General features: G+C 44.0%; 1 protein-coding gene across 4 annotated transcripts in view; it reads right to left on the reverse strand.

Annotated features, from left to right (window-relative positions):
* p2rx7 (purinergic receptor P2X, ligand-gated ion channel, 7) overlaps positions 1-10,120 on the reverse strand; it is a 22,819-nt gene extending 12,699 nt beyond the window's left edge. For all 4 annotated transcript variants that reach the window (XM_041998909.1, XM_041998908.1, XM_041998911.1 and 1 more), the window contains exons 1-7: positions 9,647-10,120; positions 5,466-5,607; positions 5,322-5,393; positions 3,575-3,647; positions 2,983-3,079; positions 364-444; positions 152-287 (exon numbers count right to left, since the gene is read on the reverse strand). In XM_041998909.1, the coding sequence (XP_041854843.1) occupies positions 152-287; positions 364-444; positions 2,983-3,079; positions 3,575-3,647; positions 5,322-5,393; positions 5,466-5,607; positions 9,647-9,768 (723 nt within the window). In that variant the 5' untranslated portion in view covers positions 9,769-10,120. The remainder of the gene's footprint in view (positions 1-151; positions 288-363; positions 445-2,982; positions 3,080-3,574; positions 3,648-5,321; positions 5,394-5,465; positions 5,608-9,646) is intronic.
* Between the last annotated feature and the right edge of the window lie 7,647 nt (positions 10,121-17,767).

Below are 17,767 nucleotides of genomic sequence, written 5' to 3' on the forward strand. Positions count from 1 at the left end.
GAGGAAAGTGGCTTCCTGTTTCTCTGGATGTTTCATTTCTCTTTTTGAGGTCAAATACAGACAAACAGGGAAATGAAAAAAATAAAAAAGAGAAAGTTCTGCTCCTAAACCCCAACAGCTGTTCCAGTAATGCTCTACAGACTGCGCCCACCTCCACGGCCATGTTGGAAAACGTCTCCCCGGCCTCACGAACCATGTCTCCCAGTCTGAAGATGGGACAGAGCGGGTCGCTGGCTCTCTGGCAGCTCCTCAGGTAGGCGTCGTTCATGTGTGGGAGGAGGTTTCGTCTGCAAAACAAATCAAAAAGTCAGAGAAACATGTTAGAAACTCCCACGTTTCCGGCCTCATCCTCTGCAGGCTCACCGGATGAAGCTGAAGGCCGGAAATCTGATGTTGTTTTTGATGAGGACGGTGAAGTTCTCAGCTGCTGACAGCAGAGCCGGTCTGCAACACAGAAAACTCTAATTACACACACCAGGAATCACACAATACTTTAAATATTGGATGGGCATAAGTTTGCTCAGTGCTGCCACCCTGTGGGGAAAATGGTTTAGTTACCATCTAACCTTTAAAACACCACTTCATCGTTTATAGCTGGGGTGTCAAACGCCGGTCCTCAAGGGCCGCTATACTGCAAGTTTTAGTTATTTCCTTGTTCCTACACACATGAATAAAATCAAATGGATCCAACAGCTTCTTGTCAACTTCTTCACAATAACCCATTAATTTCAGTCAAGAGTGTTAGATCAGGGAAGCAATGAAACACCCCTGCTTTATACCATCATCAGCGTCTCAGTAGCAGTAGTGTGTAGCTCTGTGGGGTAATAAAAAAAGAATATATATATATATATATATATATATATATATATATATATATATAAATAAACAGGTGGTGGACAAAAATAGCTGTAGTTGTAAGAGTTAAATCCCCTTATAATCAACACAAAAACAGCTTAAAATGCAGATTAAAATACTTTTTAATACTCTTTTCTAATAACAATGTGTTATCAGACCCTCTCCGTGGAACCGGCTCTCAGTTTAACTTCAGATACCAGACTTGCTCGCTACTTCAGATCATCTTCTAACTTGGTGACCCTGATCCATCCTTCAGTCCTGCTGCTAGAGGTCGAGGCTGCTGGGGGACGTCCCATGATGCACCGGGCTCCTCTCAGCTGGGGGACGTCCCATGATGCACCGGGCTCCTCTCAGCTGGGGGACGTCCCATGATGCACCGGGCTCCTCTCAGCTGGGGGACGTCCCATGATGCACCGGGCTCCTCTGCTGGGGGAAGTCCCATGATGCACCGGGCTCTTCTGCTGGGGGACATCCCATGATGCACCGGGCTCCTCTCAGCTGGGGGACGTCCCATGATGCACCGGGCTCCTCTCAGCTAGGGGACGTCCCATGATGCACCGGGCTCCTCTCAGCTAGGGGACGTCCCATGATGCACCGGGCTCCTCTCAGCTAGGGGACGTCCCATGATGCACCGGGCTCATCTCAGATGGGGGACGTCCCATGATGCACCGGGCTCCTCTCTGCTCTTTTTATTCTCCATGTAGAAATATCTGAACGACAAAGCTGGATTTTCTGTTTTCCAGGTACAACAAAGCTGGTTCACTTCTTCCCAGGGAAATCACCATGGTAACATACGCTGAATGGCTAACCTGCTCCGGAGCAGGTTATGTTTATATGAGATTGAGTATAAAAGCGCCACCTCCTGACCAGTCGGTAAAAGATCCCGATGACGTTAGCGTACGGATTGTAAGAGGAAGCTCAGGGAGAAAGAGTTTTTAGGGACAGATGGATCCTTTAGATGAAGAAATGAAGCCTTGTCTCTGAGAGCTTTGAAGAGTGTCCGTTATTTTCTGCCACCATTCCTTCCTAGCTGTTGCTATGGCAACAGTTGCTTTTGGCCTGGATGGTGCATTTACGATCTTCATATTTCCTTATGAATAAGGGTCTGCTCCTCCTTGGTGAAGTATGCTGCTCTGCAGGGTTTCTCCATGACCGCCATTGGTCAGACACTACAAACTCAAGATGGACAACCCTGGGTTGAATTACCGAGTTGATAACCAGCTTCGTCCGCTTATCAGGGTCCTGAATGTCTGGGTAAGTCAGCCCAGGTAAAAGAGCTTCGTCATTCAGGCCTCAGATGTCCCTGACTTAGAGTTCTGCTGCTGGTTGACCCCTCTTTCCTGACCTCTCCACCCCAACAGGTCCAGGAAGAAGGCTGTCCTTCCTGGTTCCGGTTCTGATGGAGGTTTTCCTTCCTGGTCCTGGTTCTGACGGAGGTTTTTCTTCCTGGTTCCGGTTCTGATGGAGGTTTTCCTTCCCGGTCCTGGTTCTGATGGAGGTTTTTCTTCCTGGTTCCGGTTCTGATGGAGGTTTTCCTTCCTGGTTCCGGTTCTGATGGAGGTTTTCCTTCCTGGTCCTGGTTCTGATGGAGGTTTTTCTTCCTGGTTCCGGTTCTGATGGAGGTTTTCCTTCCTGGTCCTGGTTCTGACGGAGGTTTTTCTTCCTGGTCCCGGTTCTGACGGAGGTTTTTCTTCCTGGTTCCAGTTCTGATGGAGGTTTTCCTTCCCGGTCCCGGTTCTGATGAAGGTTTTCCTTCCCGGTCCCGGTTCTGATGAAGGTTTTTCTTCCTGGTTCCGGTTCTGATGGAGGTTTTCCTTCCCGGTCCCGGTTCTGATGGAGGTTTTTCTTCCTAGTTCCGGTTCTGATGGAGGTTTTCCTTCCTGGTTCCGGTTCTGATGGTGGTTTTTATCTCCACTGTCTCCTGGTGCAGCTCAGGATGGAGGATTAAATCAAAGAGATCCGTTATTTTCTTTAATTAGGTCATTATTTTTTATGAACTGGTTTATATGATTCGTTTTAATTGGATTATAATTGTCTTTTTAGCTGCTTTTAGCTTAAAATTCAGGATTAATCTTCCCATTTTGAAGATTTTGGTTAGATTTTGTGCTGTCAGAAAAATAAGGTTACCTCGGAGGGCTTGTGCTGGCTTCTATGGGACACCACGCAGAAACCTCACAGGTTTTCTTCATCACGTCAAACTTCACACACGACCCCGTCTGAATGCCTGCAGAAGATGACAAAACAGCAAACGGCTGAGTCTGTCTCAGGAAATCAGCTCCTGCTGCAGCTGAGCTGGACTCGGACGAGTTGCAGAGAAGCTGAAGCCGTCACACAGCTGTGAGAAATTCCTGTTTTCACCAGAGACGTGCCAAGATCATCTCCTTCCAACGCTGCGTTAGGCCTCCTTTAAGGGGTGAATGAAATCTTTGCATCCTATTTTCTCAGAGGAAGATTGTTTTGTACAGATATGTCATCTGAGGAACATCTTAAAATCATCTTATTTGACAACCTTCACGCTGACATACTGAACAATTTCAAGGTGCTTGAAAGTTAAAGCTAACAGATGCATTTAAGATGGTAAAGCTCATATTTTCTATATTTTTAACTGCTGAATGACTTCAATAAATTTAACAGGAAGTCATGTTCGTCTCTAGAAGCGTAGCAGAAATATTCCCCGACAGGGACTATTTTCAGGGGCGGATTAATCCGCCTTCTGTACCGTGGCTCTGCTGGTCCCAGGCTCCTTTCTCACAGTCCTTATCAGTCCGACACAGTTTGTCTTTATGGGGAACCTGAAATGTAAACACGTTTCACAATAGTATTATGGGATGGATTCTTTGTCAACCTCCATAAAACTTGTAACATCAGCAGGTTAAGCAGCTTTTATAGAACACGGTGCAGTGTGATGGTTTTTAGAACACAGGATTTTATACTCTGGCTACGTAGAGTACGGCTCTCTTACTAGATAGATAGATAGATAGATAGATAGATACTTTATTGATCCCGAGGGAAATTCAAGCATCCAGTAGCATATACTCTTGTCTTTGTTGTTGTTTTTAACACCAAGCATCTTGTTGGAAATAAGTTTTATATTTTAGCATGTTATTCTTTGGAATTCCTTTTTATCCTCTGGTTCAATAAATAAATTCCATTAGTGGCTCTTTTCTTCATTTGACTTCATTTTAGGATAAATAATAATATATGGAGCTACGATAGGGAAGTTCTGTAACTTGTAACAATTACAAGTGCAAATCAAATCTACAAGAATGGATTAATTCTGCCCGTTTGAAAACACAAGGTTGGTTTTTCGAGTCAAACATGCAAATAAACTTTACAAGTCAGAAAATACAGGTCAATTTCACAAGTCTGAAAATTACAACAGAGTAGAAGGGCCCCATAACAAAAAACACTTTCTCACAGGCTTCAAGAATAATTTAAGAAGAAAAAAGCTGCAATATTAGAGGAAAAAAGTCGGAACATTATGAGAAAAAGTTATTTTTCGAGAATAAAGTGGTAATTGTACCCGTTCCAGCCATTTCCTCTCCACAAAAGCAGCGATTTCCTCCAAGTCCGCCTGCTTCTTTCTGCGGAAAAGATTCAGTTTCCTGCAGATTTGTTTCAAAGTCCAGATACTTAAAATAATGTGGCGCTGATGTGTGAAAGGTTCAGTATTTCCTGGTTTGTTAAAACCTATGATGAAGTACAGCTTCATGAAATGCCCCATGGCCCTCGTTTTAACTATGCTCCTCTTCTAAAATAACTGGTTAAAATATTACCACGTTATTATTTCTTTTAATGTGGCCCTAATACTCCATTGTAGAAAATACAAGTTAATTTTGTCCCAAAAAATACAAGTCATTTTCACAAGTCTGAAAATACAAGTCATTTTCACAAGTCTGAAAATACAAGTCATTTTCACAAGTCTGAAAATACAAGTCATTTTCACAAGTCTGAAAATACAAGTCATTTTCACAAGTCTGAAAATACAAGTCATTTTCACAAGTCTGAAAATACAAGTCATTTTCACAAGTCTGAAAATACAAGTCATTTTCACAAGTCTGAAAATACAAGTCATTTTCACAAGTCTGAAAATACAAGTCATTTTCACAAGTCTGAAAATACAAGTCATTTTCACAAGTCTGAAAATACAAGTCATTTTCACAAGTCTGAAAATACAAGTCATTTTCACAAGTCTGAAAATACAAGTCATTTTCACAAGTCTGAAAATACAAGTCATTTTAACAAGTCTGAAAATACAAGTCATTTTAAGAAGTCAGGTTAAGGATTAGAGAAATCCGATCAGTTCTGGAGTCGACGTGTAAAATGTGCGACCAATGTTTCGTATTTGTAAAACTGAACTGATTTGTACCTGTACTTGTTTGAAATATAGAGATGCAAGTTACCAAACCTCCCCATCCAAGCTCCAGACTGATTTTATATTTATGAAAGATAAATGATGACGTCACCTCCGGGCATTTTCCCTGCGTCTGATTCTTCGTCACGATGACGTTGGTGACCACAAAGAAGGAATTCCTGTCCTAAAAGACAAAAACATCCTTAAAGTGTCCAAATAAAGAGAACCTTCACAGTCAAGAGAACCGGGATCCCACCTGTGAGGGTCCGCTGTAGTCCACCACATCCCAGACCATGTCCTCAACCCCGGACAGGCGAGCTACACCCTTCACCTTGGTGGTAACAGAGCTCACAACCAAGTCAAACTCCTGGTACTCCCTGTTCCAAAGCATCACTATGCTGAGAAATGAAAAGACAAATTCATGCAAATTCCTGTGATTTTATACGTTCTGGTCAGTTTAATCGTAGTTCAGAGTTTTGGTTTTAGACTCCAAAGTCCACAGCACACCTACAAACAGAAGGCGCAGGTTTTGAAAGATGTGGGCCAGTCGGTGAAGATCTGATGGAAGATCAGAACTTTATGTATTTATTTAGGACAAAACTGTTGCCGTCTATTTTCTTAAAGCCAGTTGGTCAGCCTCCTTATTTACTTATGGAGACATGCATATCTGCTAGCATACGTATGCAAACAGAGGCGTCTCAGCATCTCAGCAGTGTGTGCTTATAAAATCAGGTTACTGACAACAGCAGGGGTTAAAGACTTAGTGATTTATCGTCTGGTTTAGACACAAACAATATATAAATAAATGAGCCTTGTATGTGTTTTCATGAATAGAATAAAGGTTTCACATCAGATACTTACAATGAATCTACCAACTCTGTAGAATAATTTAGAATAATTCAGTCAAGACATGATCATCCCAAGGCTAGCAGTTTTTCAGCAGAACCTGGTCTAATGTGTTATTATTATGTTAGTGAGGACTCGAGCAGCAGCGTTCTGGACTAACTGCAGCTGTCTGATAGACTTTTTAGTAGTCTAGTCTACATAAATGTATGGACCGGTTTTTCTAAATCCTGCTGAATCATCAGTCCTTTCATCCTCAATATGTTCTTGAAGTGATAATAGACTGACTTCACAACTTTCTTAATATTCATCCAGTATCTATACCACTTCCTCCATTACGGGTTGCGGGAAGCTGAAGCCTAACCCAGCATTTAGCAGGTGAGAGGCAGGTACACCTGGACAGGTCACCAGTCCATCGCAGGGCCACTGCAGAGAGACAACCAACCACACATTCACCCCTAAGGAGAATTTAGAGTGACCAGTTAACCCAACATGCATGGCTTTGGAAGGAGGGAGGAAGCCGGGGTAGTCGGAGAGAACCCACGCATACACATGGAGAACATGCAAACTCCACATTGAAAGGCCGCCGCATTGAAAGGTGTGTTGGTACAGGAATACATGGAAAACCTGCTGGATTGCGGTCCTCGTAGGACCGAATTGAGTGTGTCATCAGCATAGCGGTTGTACCATATTTAGTTGTTTTTTATTTGAGAGGGTGGCAGCATGTAGATGTTGAACAGCAGTGGCTGTTTACATATAGATATAATAACAAATTCAGTTTTTAGTAGTTTTTCAGTTTTTTTTTCATGAAATAATTGCACTGAATTTCCACAACATAGTAACACTAAAAGTACGTTTACAGCTACACCAACGTTTCGAGCTTAGATCTAGCTTGTAGCTTAGACTGCAGCTGGATCTCAACTATACCTTTTCCAAGGGCCCACTCTGATTGGTTAGTAAAGCGTTGGAGAGTGAAGCAGCGTTCCTTTCATACCACTGGTGACAACATTAGCATTAGACAGCATTGGCTGGAACAGCGTTCTACACCTCTTCACCAACTCTGTGACCTCCTCTGTCTCTGGGACATCAACTTCAACACCCATTCCTGCTGTTGGTGCTTTCACACTGGCTGGGTACCAGTACGGTGCTGGTTCCCTGAACTAAAAAAAGTTGTTTCAGAACCTGAAAAGTCTGTTCTCAGTGGACACCAAAAAAGAGTGGTTCTTCTTGTGATGTCACAGTTCATGAATGCCAGACCGTTGTATTACTCATGTTTCAATAAAGTAAAATAAATAAATAAAATAAACCCTGCTCACCCTGAATGCCAGGCCAGAACCTCTAGGAACTATAAATACACCTGCAGTCTGAGAGTGAAGTGCTTTGTTGGGAAAATCTGGAACTCTGAGATCTTTAAGATCCCATGGAGCTTGGTCAGCTGTATATGAGGAGAAGATTTTTAAAATCTTATGTTTAAATACATGAGCCAGACGTGGCCATCAAACAGGCCAGGTGGATCAGGCACCGAGTAGTTCCTATTGCACCTCCTCTTTTTGCATTCTTCTGGATTTAACATGAGCCAATGAAGAAGAAAAGACCTAAGAGCCCAATAATCAGGAATGTCTGTAGTCCAATCTGGAAGTAATAAATCCACGGACTAGTTTTTCTGCAGTCATCCAACTGATTTCATCAGGCTTCATGGAGAAGTAGAGCCGAGTATCATCATGCTGTCTAACACTATTATCTAATAGAAACAAAGGGTCCAAGTACAGAACCCTGAGGAACTCCGTGATTTTTTTCTGGTGTGTGATATAGACTCATCATTTATACGAACAAACAACCATCTTTCAGATAAATATGGCCTAACTCAGCCTGCTGCAGTTCCTTTAATCCCAACAACATGTTCAAGCCTGTGATCTCAGTGGTGTTTAATGTCAGCTCTGAGATCAAACAGGACCGGTCTGGTATCTGAGACCACGAGGAGATCATTAAAGATCATCAATACAAACCTCGTGTTACCTCATATACTGTATTTGTACTGTATTTTCACCTATATTTCCAAGTTTCAATAAAAGGCTAAAGCTGTTAAATGTTTTTCAGTAAATACACGCCCCGCCCACAATATCAGCTCCACCTTTTCAACTGCTTGTTGACACAAATATCTAATCGGCCAATCACCTGGCAGCAACTCAGTACATTAAGATGTCAACATAATACTGTTTAGGTCATCTATTTATAAAAATGACAAAAATCTAATTAAATATAAAATGAAAATACCCACAAAAAACTAGATTTTCATGGCTGTGTGGAAGAACCCATGTCCCATCCTGACTTTTATTATATGAATAATATTAACTACTTTACCAATTTAAGCAATTATGGTGTTTTTATCTGCAAAGTAGAAAAAAAAGTGAAATACCAAAGAGAATGGGCACTTTACTGTGGAAATAACCATCTGGAAGCGAATACCAGAATAGTATGAATGTAGAACTTATGAGACCTGGAAAAAAGGTGATGATAAATGTAAATTTCTGATGATGTTCATAATAATGAACAAATAATAAACAAATTAATAACCAAGCTACAATGGTCTAATATTTAGGGATTTCAATATTTGTGAGAGGTGAAATAGCCCCGTATTTGGGATCAAAAATAAAAATTAAGAACTTGCATAAAGAAAAATTGTTCTATATCCCAAGAAAGAGTAATCTTTAAACTTTAAATTAAAACAGAGATCTGATTTTTTTTCCCCTACATTTTCACAGTCCATGTATGTATCTCAAAGCTCGGAAAAAAAATCAATCAATAAATAAAAAAATTAAGAAGCCGGGGCATAAACAAAGATTAAGGGCCAAATGTGGTCAAATATGTAGTCCAAGTACTTTCTTTTCAATTTGTGAGGAGCTGGCATGCCTACCAGTCAGGATGTGTGTCAGATATTTTTATATATTCTAAGAGAGTAGGTGGAGGCGTATAACTGTACCAAATTTCAGTATCACAGGTAGCATAGTTCTCGAGATATTGACACCTAAAAATAGAGGAAAGATAAGACCAGAATGACACAGGCATGATGTAAACAAACTACAAAAATGCAAATAAATGGATTTGAACAAATTGGATTAAATTGTCTCTAGAAGGTGTTGGAGACCCTAAATGACATTCTGGTTAGGGCCCCATAAAGGCTTGGACCGGCCCTGCTGCCAAGTAGTTCTCAAAGCCAAGGGAGGTCCAGCCTGGTACTGGCAAGGTAGTCCTTACAGAGTTCTGATAAAGTGGACAGAGTTTATTAATTGGCTTGGCTCCAGACTTATCAATTAAAAAGTCGTGTTAAATGAATAAAATCTCATTTTTGATATAAAACATTTGTCCCCTGACAGTTCATTATCAAAGGTTTTTTTTTTTTTATCTCTATCCTCATGTTACTGAGTGAAATTGGTTTCTACAGATTTTTCTGTTTAGTTTTCTGAGGACAGATCATATCAGAAACCATGCATCATAAAACCAGAAGGTTGAGAAAAACCGGAATTAAACTGACAGAAGCTACGCGGACTTGTCAAAGAGCGGAACCTGGCGGAGGAGGCGTTCACGTCCACTCACCAGATGAAAACCAGGATGGCTCCGTTCAGGCTCCACTTCAGACAACCGAGCCGGACCGAGTGGATCCGGACCAGCTTGTTGGTCTGGTACTGACACAGACCGAACGGGTCGCAGTTCGGCATCTTGGGGCGGGAGTCCTGCGTCTTTCTGTCGGACTGTTTTGTTGTGGAGGAGGAAGCTCTGAGTCAGAGGGTTCGCTTCTTCCTGCGGAAGGTCACATGTCCAGAAGTCCTGCAGCTGCTCCTCATCATCCTGATATAATCCACCTTTTCTCAGGATATAATCCACCTTTTCTCAGGATTTAATCCACCTTTTCTCAAGATATAATCCACCTTTTCTCAGGATATAATCCACCTTTTCTCAAGATATAATCCACCTTTTCTCAGGATTTAATCCACCTTTTCTCAAGATATAATCCACCTTTTCTCAGGATATAATCCACCTTTTCTCAAGATATAATCCACCTTTTCTCAGGATATAATCCACTTCTGCGAGACTGAAATAAACAAATAAATAAATTTTTTATTAGATTGTGTTTATAAATGAATTATTCTTTTAAAAATCTGTTAACGAGTTTACGTTATATAAATATATAAGCTCTGTTTTATTTGATATTTTATAATAATCATTAAAATATATCCATCTGGATTCAGAGTAGACTTGCCTTCACATTGTTGCAGCATAAACAAACCACTATCTATCTATCTATCTATCTATCTATCTATCTATCTATCTATCTATCTATCTATCTATCTATCTATCTATCTATCTATCTCAGATGATGTGGAAAATAAACTGTGGCTCTTCTCTGACACAAAACCAAGATTTCTGTTTTTCCTGGTTTTCACACAGATAAAGGGCTTCTTGTCTCCAAAAGGACAAGTGGATAGTTGTGTGGAAAAACCGACCACATCAACAATGACTGACTCAGGATCTGGAATGTCACTGATGAGATTCAGTCAAGTTTACACCCTGCGGCCAGATCAGCTAAAAATACCAGCTATAAATAAAGAAAAGGGTCTAATTTTACACACGGACATTTCAGGGGAGTAAATTGAAAAGAGTTTAGTTTTTATTCTATTTCTTCTCCCTGTGCATGCATAGGTTCCGTCCTGGTTCTTCGCTTCCCCACACCGTCCAAAAACATGTCTGTTTGGTTAACTGGCAACCCCGATGCAAGCTTGTTTGTCCCGTTTGTCTCTATGTGGGTCCTGCGATGGACGGCAACCTGTCCTGTACTTTCTGTCAGACATGTTGACCAAACTCCTGCATCACTTACACAAAGAAAAAGAAACACTCACCCTCCACTTCATCAGGTCCACCTTCTAGTACCGGGAGAACTGCCTTTATTCTTGGTAGCAGGGCCGGTCCAAGCCTTTATTGGGCCCAAAGAAGAATTTGATTTGGGGGCCCCCGAACACCTCAGTAACACCAGTGATGATGTCATACAATGCAAATGTAATGGGGATAGTATAAAAATCAAGGTTTTGTGTGTATTATCATTTTGATTTTTATAATTTCACTATATTTTTGGAATTATTTATTTATTTAAAATCAAGATATCTTGACATTTCGAGTTCTCTTCCCTGGTGGGGTGTGGGCTCCAAGCAGCTGCTTAGATCGCTTATGCCTTGGGGCAGATTGTGCATTCACACCAGGACAGTCCAGTAGACTCGACCTTTTAAAGGTCCCATATTATGCAAAATTCACTTTTTAATGGTTTTGGAACAGTCATACTGGTCCCCCCGCATGTGTAGGAGACCCGTAAGTGTGAAACTCTTTCAGGCGCTCTCTCTCCCCCCTGCTCCACCTCTAGGGAAGTAAGCGCTGAATTGAGCGAGTTTGAAAGCGTGTACGTTATGACGTCATAAGGGACAATAACCACTCCCCACAGAGCGATGGACCCGCCTACCGGCTCTCAAAGCCCGCCCTCTAAAAATCACCTAGCGCCCAGTGTTTTTCCCTCTTCGGCAACCCTCGTTAGCGGACATGGCTAAGCGACAGAAGCACTGTTCTGTTTGTGGCTGCATAAATGAACACGAAAACGTTTTTTTACTTCCATCCACTGAACCCACGAGGACTGAGTGGATTAATTTTATTTTTGGAGGAAATGTACCCGGAAAACTTCCAAAGGTTTTGCATGTCTGTGGCCAGCATTTCAAAGAGGACTGTTTCCACAACATGGGGGCATGGAAAGCAGGCTTCGCCAACCGTTTGAAGCTGAAGCCAGGTTCAATACCAACTGTCCGTGACACAGCTGGAGAGGTAAGAGCTGGCAGTTATTTTATCGTTTCGGCCTTATTAGTCTGATAGCTTGAAAATATATTAACCTGTCAATCACCTCATGACGGGCGATGCGATGGGCGGAGCCAACAGCTGAGCTGCTCCACCAGGGTTCCGCCCACCATAAACGGCACATTTCTGAAGCTGCTAAAAAGAGGGAGGTGAAGAGAAGCCGCTGCACTCAAACTGAGGGTCGATTTGTCCATACCATGGCGGAAATATTTCATTTAGATATTAATGAATGGTCTCAGATTGGGAATAAAGTGTATAATATGGGACCTTTAAATAACGTGTTCTACTCTCCTCCAGAGGTGGTGCTGCACCAAGAATTGCTAAAGAGAACGAGACACACAGTGAAGAAGAAAACTGGTTCATCTATTGCAGGGGTCACTAACAAGCAGACCGCGGTCCGGATCCGGACCCAGAACCTGTCCCATATGGACCCGAAGTTCAAATATAAAATATGAAGGGGTGCTTTTCTTTCAACTGGTGCAACTTCTGCCGTCTTCACAGCAGTATGAAAACAGGCGGCCCAGTCGCATGTGAGGCAAGTCATCCGATGTGATGCACTCAGCCAATCAGTGTGTGAGGCTCCCGACGCGACGGTAAACTGCCAGCTAGATAGAGCAGACGTTGTGAAATCTGTCTGTTATCAGCTGGTTTTTCTGTTAGGTCTCTTGCAAATATCATCAGTTGCGGATTTTTGGGCTCGTTTTCCTGACTGTAGTTGTTTATTTGGGCTGGTCCTGTTATGAAGCCCTCCTGATTCTCTCACAGCTCTCCACAATAAAGTAGTAATTCCTTGGATGCGGAATGGGAAATGTGAAGTCTTTTTTTTCATGAGTAGTGTCAACTGTCACAGTGTTTGGCTAAGGTTGAGATTTCCCAGCCGTCCCTGAAGGCATTCTCCCTCCAGCTCTGACTATTGGCTCTGATTACTAACATGCTCCACCTGCGCGGTGCGCTTTAAATACCTGTGTGGGACAACTTCTCCCTACCAGATCATCTTGGTTTGTCCTTGCACGTTTCCAGCCCTGATATTCCGCCTGCCAACCTGTTCCTGATCTCCGACCCGTTTTGACCTGGATTTCCTGACTCTGCCTGCCCCAGTCTGGTAACTCTGTTGTTTGGATCTTTCTGGAACTCTGACCTGTGGACTGTCTTTAAGGATTGGATTTGGATTACGGAACTTGTTACTCCCCTTTCTGGATTAAATTGGAGGATTTGTCTGGACCCTTCTGAAGGCTTTAACCCCAGTGGAAAACGCAGCTCTATTTTACCGTCAGTCCAAACTAACACTGTTTCCTAGTTCAGCAGTTCCAACAGCCCCGGCTGGAGTTTCCAATCGCAGCCCTCTCTGTTCTGTTGGCTTCCACCTCCTCTGCTGGTACGTGATCACTTTGTCTTCGCACATTCCTCCTGATCGCTCTGGTTCTCACCTTGGTTCTCCTACCCTCACAGGCAAGCGGACTGAGTATCCAGATTCTCCACCCCAGGACATATTCTTATCTCTATCATAAATCTTATTCACCCAATCCTCAGTTCTGACTTTTATTGTGGTCCGGTTTGCCGATACGTGACAGTACGATCTGGCCAGCATTATGGACCCGTCAGGAACTGCGGATTGGCGTGCCAGAGTAGAGACTGCAATTATGCAACAAGAGGCAGGTTTAGGTGAACTGGTCTCGGGCGTCAAAGAGATTTCCAAGCAACTTGCTGATTTAATGAGATCTGAATCCACAGGAACAAATCCTTCAACTCATCCAACCCCCCCACCAGTAATTCCGGGACATGAACCTCGGATGGCTCCCCCAGAACGGTGTGCTGGAGAACCAGGTCAGTGTCGGGGCTTCCTGATTCAGTGCTTCTTATTATTTGAATTACAACCTTCCTCATTCCCCTCAGAGAGGGCTAAGGTAGCCTACGTGGTCTCCTTGCTCTCTGGTAAAGCCAGGCTTTGGGGTACAGCAGAATGGGAGAGGGGATCTCTTTAACCATGTTCAAGAGTTTTCCCGAGGAGTTACATCAGGTTTTTGACCCGATAAGACCCAAGCGGGGAAGCCTCGAGGAATCTGTTTTCCCTCTCCCTGGCAGGTCAGTGACTGACTTTATAATTGATTCCCCACGCTATTGCTGCTGACAGCTCATGGAACGATTCTGCCTTATTCGATGCATTCCACCACAGATTATCTGAACAGATTAAGGACGAACTCGCCGCCAGAGATCCCCCTAAAGACCTCAATTCCCTCATGGATGTTGCGACACGCATCAACCAGCGACTCAGAGAGAGACGGTGAGAGAGAGAGAGAGAGAGAGAGGCGTCGGGACGAGCAGATTCAGACCCTCCGAGAAACTCGCCATGCAGAGTACGACGGAAAAGTTCCCCACAGCTCCTAATGACCCATGCAGATCGGTCGTGCTAAGTTGTCTACGGCAGAAAGAGACCGGAGATTCTCCAATAGACTCTGTTTATATTGTGGTCAACCAGGTCATGTAATACGGTCCTGTCCAGTAAAAGGAAGGGCTCAGCAGGGGTCCGGTTTCACCTCATTAAAACAGCGGTTCACCTCAGCTCCTGTTCTACGCATGCCGGACCCAGCAAGACAATTTATCGTGGAAGTCGATGCATCTGGTTATAGGGTGGGTGCGGTGTTGTCCCAGCAATGTCCTGACGACTCCAAGATTCACCCTTATGCTTTTTTCTCTAAAGGTTTAACTCCACCAGAGTGCAACTATGATGTCGGAAATCGTGAACTTCTAGCGGTGAAGCTGGCACTAGAAGAATGGTGTCACTGGTTGGAAGGGGCTACCCAACCTTTCATAGTCTGGACGGATCACAAAAATCTTGAATATCTGAAGACCGCCAAGAGGCTGAACCCCCGACAAGCACTGTTTTTCAATAGGTTCAACTTTTCTATGGCTTACCGACCGGGAGTAAAAAATATTAAACCCGATGCTCTGTCCCGACAGGCTACTCCCCCTGAGGCTGATGTGGACGGGTCCGAAGACTTTATCCTTCCTTCCCACGTCCGGTTGGGGGTGAGCCGGGTCCAGCTGGAGACGGAGGTGAGACAAGCCCAGCGTCCCACCGAGGTGCCCGCTGGTTGTCCAGATGGCTGTCTATATGTGCTTCCCAATCTCCGGTCCAAGGTTCTCGATCTCTGTCACTTCTCCCGGCTGGCCTGTCACCCTGGTGCAGAGCGGATGTTTCGCCTGTTGTCTCAGCGATTTTGGTGGCCGAGACATCAGGAGTTTTGTCGCTGCTTGTCCTGTCTGTACACGGTCCAAAACTTCATGTCAAACCCTGGCTAGGCTCCTGCATCCGTTGTCAGTTCCTCATCGGCCCTGGTCCCACATATCCATGGACTTCTTGACTGGGCTTCCTCCCTTGGACGGCAAAACTGTTGTTATGACCGTGGTGGACCAGTTCTCTAAGATGGCCCACTTCGTGGCTCTCCCTAAATTGCCCACGGCTAGGGAGATAGCTGACCTTTCGCGTGGTCAATGTGTTCAGGCTGCACGACATTCCCCAGGATGTGGTTTCCGACCATGGGCCCCAGTTCACCTCCAGGTTTTGGGCCGAATTCTGTCACCTGATGGGTGTCCACATCAGACATCATCAGATGGTCAATTGGAGAGGGTCAACCAGGTGTTGGAGACCGGTTGCCTCTGCGCCGAAAACCCGTCCTCTTGGGCCAGGAACCTGTCCTGGGTGGAATACGCCCATAACTCCCTCCCTTCCTCGGCCACTGGACTCACCCCATTCCAGGTTGTAAATGGCTTTCAGCCCCCTCTGTTAGAGCCCCAGGAGGGGGAGGTGCGGGTTCCGTCTGCCCACGCGGCAATTCGCCGGTGTCATCGCGTCTGGCGATGTGCTTGGTCGGCGTTGCTGCTTCGGAGCGGTACCAGATGTCAGCCAACCGTCGGAGGTCTGCGGCTCCTTCCTACCAAGGTGGTCAGTGCATCTGGCTTGCTGCCAAAGTCCTCCCTTTACATCTGGAGAATTGAAAGCTGGCCCCACGGTTCGTGGGTCCGTTCCCCATCACTAAGGTGGTGGAGTTTCCAGGGTTAAGCCTGCTCTTTCCTGTCTGCTGGTTCCCGCCTACAGACCCCCTCCACCTGCCCGGTTTGTTGATGGCGGGCTGGTGTATACGGTGCGGTGCACCTGCGTTCGCGCAGCTCTGGTTGCTCCCTCCAGTACCTCATGGATTGGGAAGGCTATGGTCCTGAGGAGAGCTCCTGGGTCAACAGCTGTTTTCTTGGTTACCACAGCCATTCGAACCGGCACGCGCCTTCCTGCATTCACGTTTATATATATATATATATATATATATCTCAGTCATTATGATCTCCCGAACCTTGGCTCCAAATTTTTTTCTCTAACTGGACCTCTCTAACCCATTAAGGCCCGACCCATGAAAAAATGGTAAAAGTTCAATTTTGAAATATGAGGTCTTTATTTGTCCCTTTAACAAACTTTAACTTTTTTGGGGGGGGATATCTACTATTTATTACCATGTGATATACTAAAAATATTATAATGTGGTTTTCTGCTTCTGGGTATCTATTAGGGGACCTGTATCTAAGACAAGGAGAACTGTACAAACGGCTGCTGCCTCAGTTTGCCTGATCCTGTTTGTGTTATATGTTGTTATTGTCTAGTCTTGGATGGGTTGTACTGGAAACACAAATTTCCCTTCAGGGATTAATTAAGTATTTCTGATTCTGATTCTGATCAGATTGTGTTTAACAGGATTTTGAGCAAAGTTTTTACCATAAATTGAAGCAATATGTCTCAGAAACTGTACGTGACAAATGTCACGTCTGGCTCTTATGGGTTAAATTTTATTTGAATTTCCCTGATGTATTGGTTGATGCAGAACAGTAGAACATAGAACATGGAGCTGCATCGGGTCCTGGCGGTCTTGGATTGATCAGAATTCTGTCAGAACATTTCCAGAAATCCTCCACGTCTATTTCTCCCGTCCAGAGCTGCGTATCGTTCCACACAGGCATGTTTTGGTTGTTTTTAGCAACGATGCTGTTTGCTGAACCCACAATGCACTTTGTAGTCCGCCTCCTTTAAAACCCCCAACGAAGTGGACTTTCCGAGCAAATGGACTTCGAAACAAAAGGGCTGGTGTGAGTGTGCCTATAGATGGAAGCAAGTGGTGGAAACCTTCCTCAGAGGTTTTCTCCATATTAACATGACAGCATCACACAGTTGCTGCAGGTTTGTCGGCTGCATCCATGATGAGAATCTCCCGTTCCACCACATCCCAAAGCTGCTCTACTGGACTGAGATCTGGTGGCTGTGGAGTTTGATTCACTTTTTTAGTCGTCTTGTAAACAAGATGTTCTTAAACTTTAGCAGCTACTAGTTATTAACTTATAAACTAGTTTATAAACCTATTTTTCTATTTACTGATATGAGATGATTATTATGATTTTCTGTTGACACTATTCATTAACCTGTACACCCTGGAGGGTCTCCAAGTACCCCAAAGGGGGCACGTACCCCCATTTGTGAAACATTAGTTTAGGGTGATTAGTTTTCAGTTAATACTCACTGGCTAGTAATACCTGGTAACGATGCTCAGTTGGCAGTTAGAGATCCAACGTGTGGATCCATGTTTTCATGATGTTTCCAGCAGATTCTGAACCGAGCATCTGAATGTGGAGCTGAAATGGAGACTCATCAGACCAGCAACGTTTCTCCATCTTCTATTGTCCAGTGTTGGTGAGTGTGTGTGAATTGTAGCCTCAGTTTCCTGTTCTTAGCTGGCAGGAGGCACCCGGTGTGTCTTCTGCTGCTGTAGCCCATCTGCTTCCAGGCTG

Source organism: Melanotaenia boesemani, chromosome 11, assembly GCF_017639745.1.
Source record: "Melanotaenia boesemani isolate fMelBoe1 chromosome 11, fMelBoe1.pri, whole genome shotgun sequence".
Lineage (NCBI taxonomy): Eukaryota > Metazoa > Chordata > Actinopteri > Atheriniformes > Melanotaeniidae > Melanotaenia > Melanotaenia boesemani.